The following is a 2637-nucleotide window of genomic DNA, read 5'->3' as shown; positions in this document are numbered from 1 at the left end:
TTTGTGTTCTTTGTTCTACGGGCAACAAACCCGGCTCTCACCATGGGTTACAAAGGGGGAACCTGGGTTCTGTGTCCTCCTCCTCCTCCCTCTCCTTTCTTTCCGTCAACCGACCTTGGTGTTCTTCAAAGTTGTTCTCCTCGGGCCCCACTCCTTTCTCCGCTGCAGGTCTCTTCTGAAGGTTCTGGAGTTCCCAGCTCTCTCTCTCTTTTTTTCAGGATGGAGCTGCAGCAGGGCTTAAGCTTAAGTTACAGCCCCAACCAGGGCCACGCCATCTGCACCTGGGGCCATGCTGGTCAGGACTGGTGCCAGAGAGAAAGGAAATGCCCTGCACCACCCTTAAATGCATGAATTCACAGGGGTGCTGATTGGCTTGGCCCTGGTCAGAGGTGGGTCTGACAAAGCAAAAGGGGGAGCTTTTCAGGTGGCTTCTTTAAAGGGCCACCTCCATAGCCCTGCCCCCCTTACCAAAGACACAACCAAAAACCCCTCACAGAAAACCCAATACAGTTACATTAGTGCAAACAAACAGAACAGCCTGTTCTTTCCATGGTTCCTTACTGTATGACAGAGGCTTCCTCTAGACTTTTGTAGGTAAATAGCTTCCACACAGAAATATGAATTAAATTATGTGCTTCCTCTCTGTTACTACACTGTCATTTAAACATCTCTTAAAAGCCATAGCCAGTTTAAAATCTGAGTTGCTAATGAGGTGTTTGGCCTCCCATGCAGAAACAGTAAAGGCAACAAACTGCCATCTCATTACCACTTCAGATTCATGGCATTTCCACCACCACTAAGTGGCAGAATTTTGACCCGATGCCATTGTCAAGCTGCCATGCAACTTCCTCAAAGAACGAAATACCCAGAAGCAAAGCATCTCTTGGCCATTCACCCCATTCTGCCATTCAGCTACCTCCTTTATCATGACGTATGGCCATCAATAAACTAATTCTGACACAGCTGTTTTCCCACTGGCCCCATTTAGTTGTTTTTAAACATTTTTTTCTGTTGCTTCTTCAGCTACATTCAGTAACTATAACAATACCTCTCCCATTCATGAACTCTGAGAAGAACTCATCCCAGGAGCTGTAACTGGGGATGCTTGGCACACTGTTGTGGAAATGGAAAAATGAAACAGCTGTATCTTTAGGGTTTCGAAACAGCACTAGTATCTGGAGTGGGAGAAAGAGGTCAGCAATTTCAGATCATTTATTTCCCCTGGCAACCAAAATGAGAGTATAACCAAACATTCTGCGACCAATAACATACTGGGGGCAATTCCCTGTCCTTCTTGAACTGAGGGGCCTAGAACTGAACACAATATTCCAAATGCAGTCTCACCAGGGCAGAGTAGAGGGGAAGGAGAACCTCTCTCGACCTACTCACCACACCCCTTCTGATACACTCCAGGATGCCATTGGCCTTCTTGGTGCCCTCAGTTCAAGGAGGACAGGGAACTGCTAGAGAGAGTCCAGCGTAGGGCTACAAAGATGATTAAGGGAGTGGAGCATCTCCCTTATGAGGAAAGGCTGAGGGAGCTGGGTCTCTTTAGTTTGCAGAAGAGGAGACTGAGGGGAGAGTTCTGAACTGGCAGAGTTCTCTTGTCTCACTGATAAATGAAAAAACTTAATAATAAAATAAATAATAAAAAGTGTTTTATTCTCACTTCTTCTGCCAAAAAGTAGTTTTGAACACTAAAAGGTCTTTTCCTTTCAGAAACATGAGCAATATTAAAAAGCAGTACAACAGACTGCTTAATTGAGATAAAGCACGACAAAAACCTGCTGCCTCTGCTTGTAGTAGAAATGCCCAATGTCCTCACACAATGTACAACCACAATCAGTTGATTTTTCTTCTTATTGTGGCAGTTACTTAGTTACAGTATCATAGACTACAGAAAGCAATTTATAATTTATTCACTGCATTTGGGGTAGGACACCAGCACCACATCATCTCTTCTGGCTTCTAGGTTCTCCAGGGCTTTGAACGTTTCTGCACTGCACACTGTGACAGGATACGGGATCCCCTGGTAGGAGAACAGCAGATCCTTCAAGGTAAGCCCTTCAGACTTCGCCAACACTTTGTTTATCTCGTCAACAAAGGTTTTTTTATCCTCAGCCATGTTTAGCACCTTTGGGGTGTTAAACTGTTGTTAGTCTAGTGCAGTAAGTGCCTTTAAATAGACATTTTAAAGGGATGGAGTAGAAAACCTTGGTATTACTTCTGCTCTCCCCTAAATGTGATATGCTTGTTTCTCTCCTTCCTTCCCACCTTTCTGGCAATGGAAGTTGGGTTAATCCTGTCCACTTAAAATCTACATAGCAGGAATTACTTTAGTAAGAAAACCCACTGAGAGCAAGTAATACTTGCAAGCTCAGTCACCAGGGAAGAGAATCAGAAAATGAATCACCCTGTAAGAATGAGCAGCAAAATATTCTATCTAATCTTACATAACATCAATAGGGGGGAAAAAAAGCACCTCACAAGAAAATAAAGTCCCTAATAAGAAAAATCCCAAGAGGTTTTATTTTGGCAATGAAGTCAGCTCCGTACTGTGAGTTAAGAGAAATAGATGGTGAATAATAGAAAACAATTAATTCAAAACCATAAAACAGGAAGAACAATACTGAGAGG

The 2637-nt window shown here is 43.5% G+C and overlaps 1 protein-coding gene across 1 annotated transcript; it reads right to left on the bottom strand.

The window, feature by feature from the left end:
• Positions 1–1048: 1048 nt before the first annotated feature.
• Positions 1049–2125, bottom strand: LOC104539139 (sulfotransferase 6B1-like; the record flags this gene model as incomplete). Its single annotated transcript, XM_010182588.1, has 2 exons — positions 1924–2125; positions 1049–1180 (listed from the first exon to the last, which is right to left on the bottom strand). Coding segments are annotated over exons 1-2 (334 nt in total), but the record flags the coding sequence as incomplete, so codon positions are not given.
• Positions 2126–2637: the final 512 nt, after the last annotated feature.

This window comes from Mesitornis unicolor, unplaced genomic scaffold, assembly GCF_000695765.1.
Source record: "Mesitornis unicolor isolate BGI_N332 unplaced genomic scaffold, ASM69576v1 scaffold43134, whole genome shotgun sequence".
NCBI classification, from domain to species: Eukaryota; Metazoa; Chordata; class Aves; order Mesitornithiformes; family Mesitornithidae; genus Mesitornis; species Mesitornis unicolor.
This window is presented reverse-complemented; position numbering and strand designations above follow the sequence as displayed.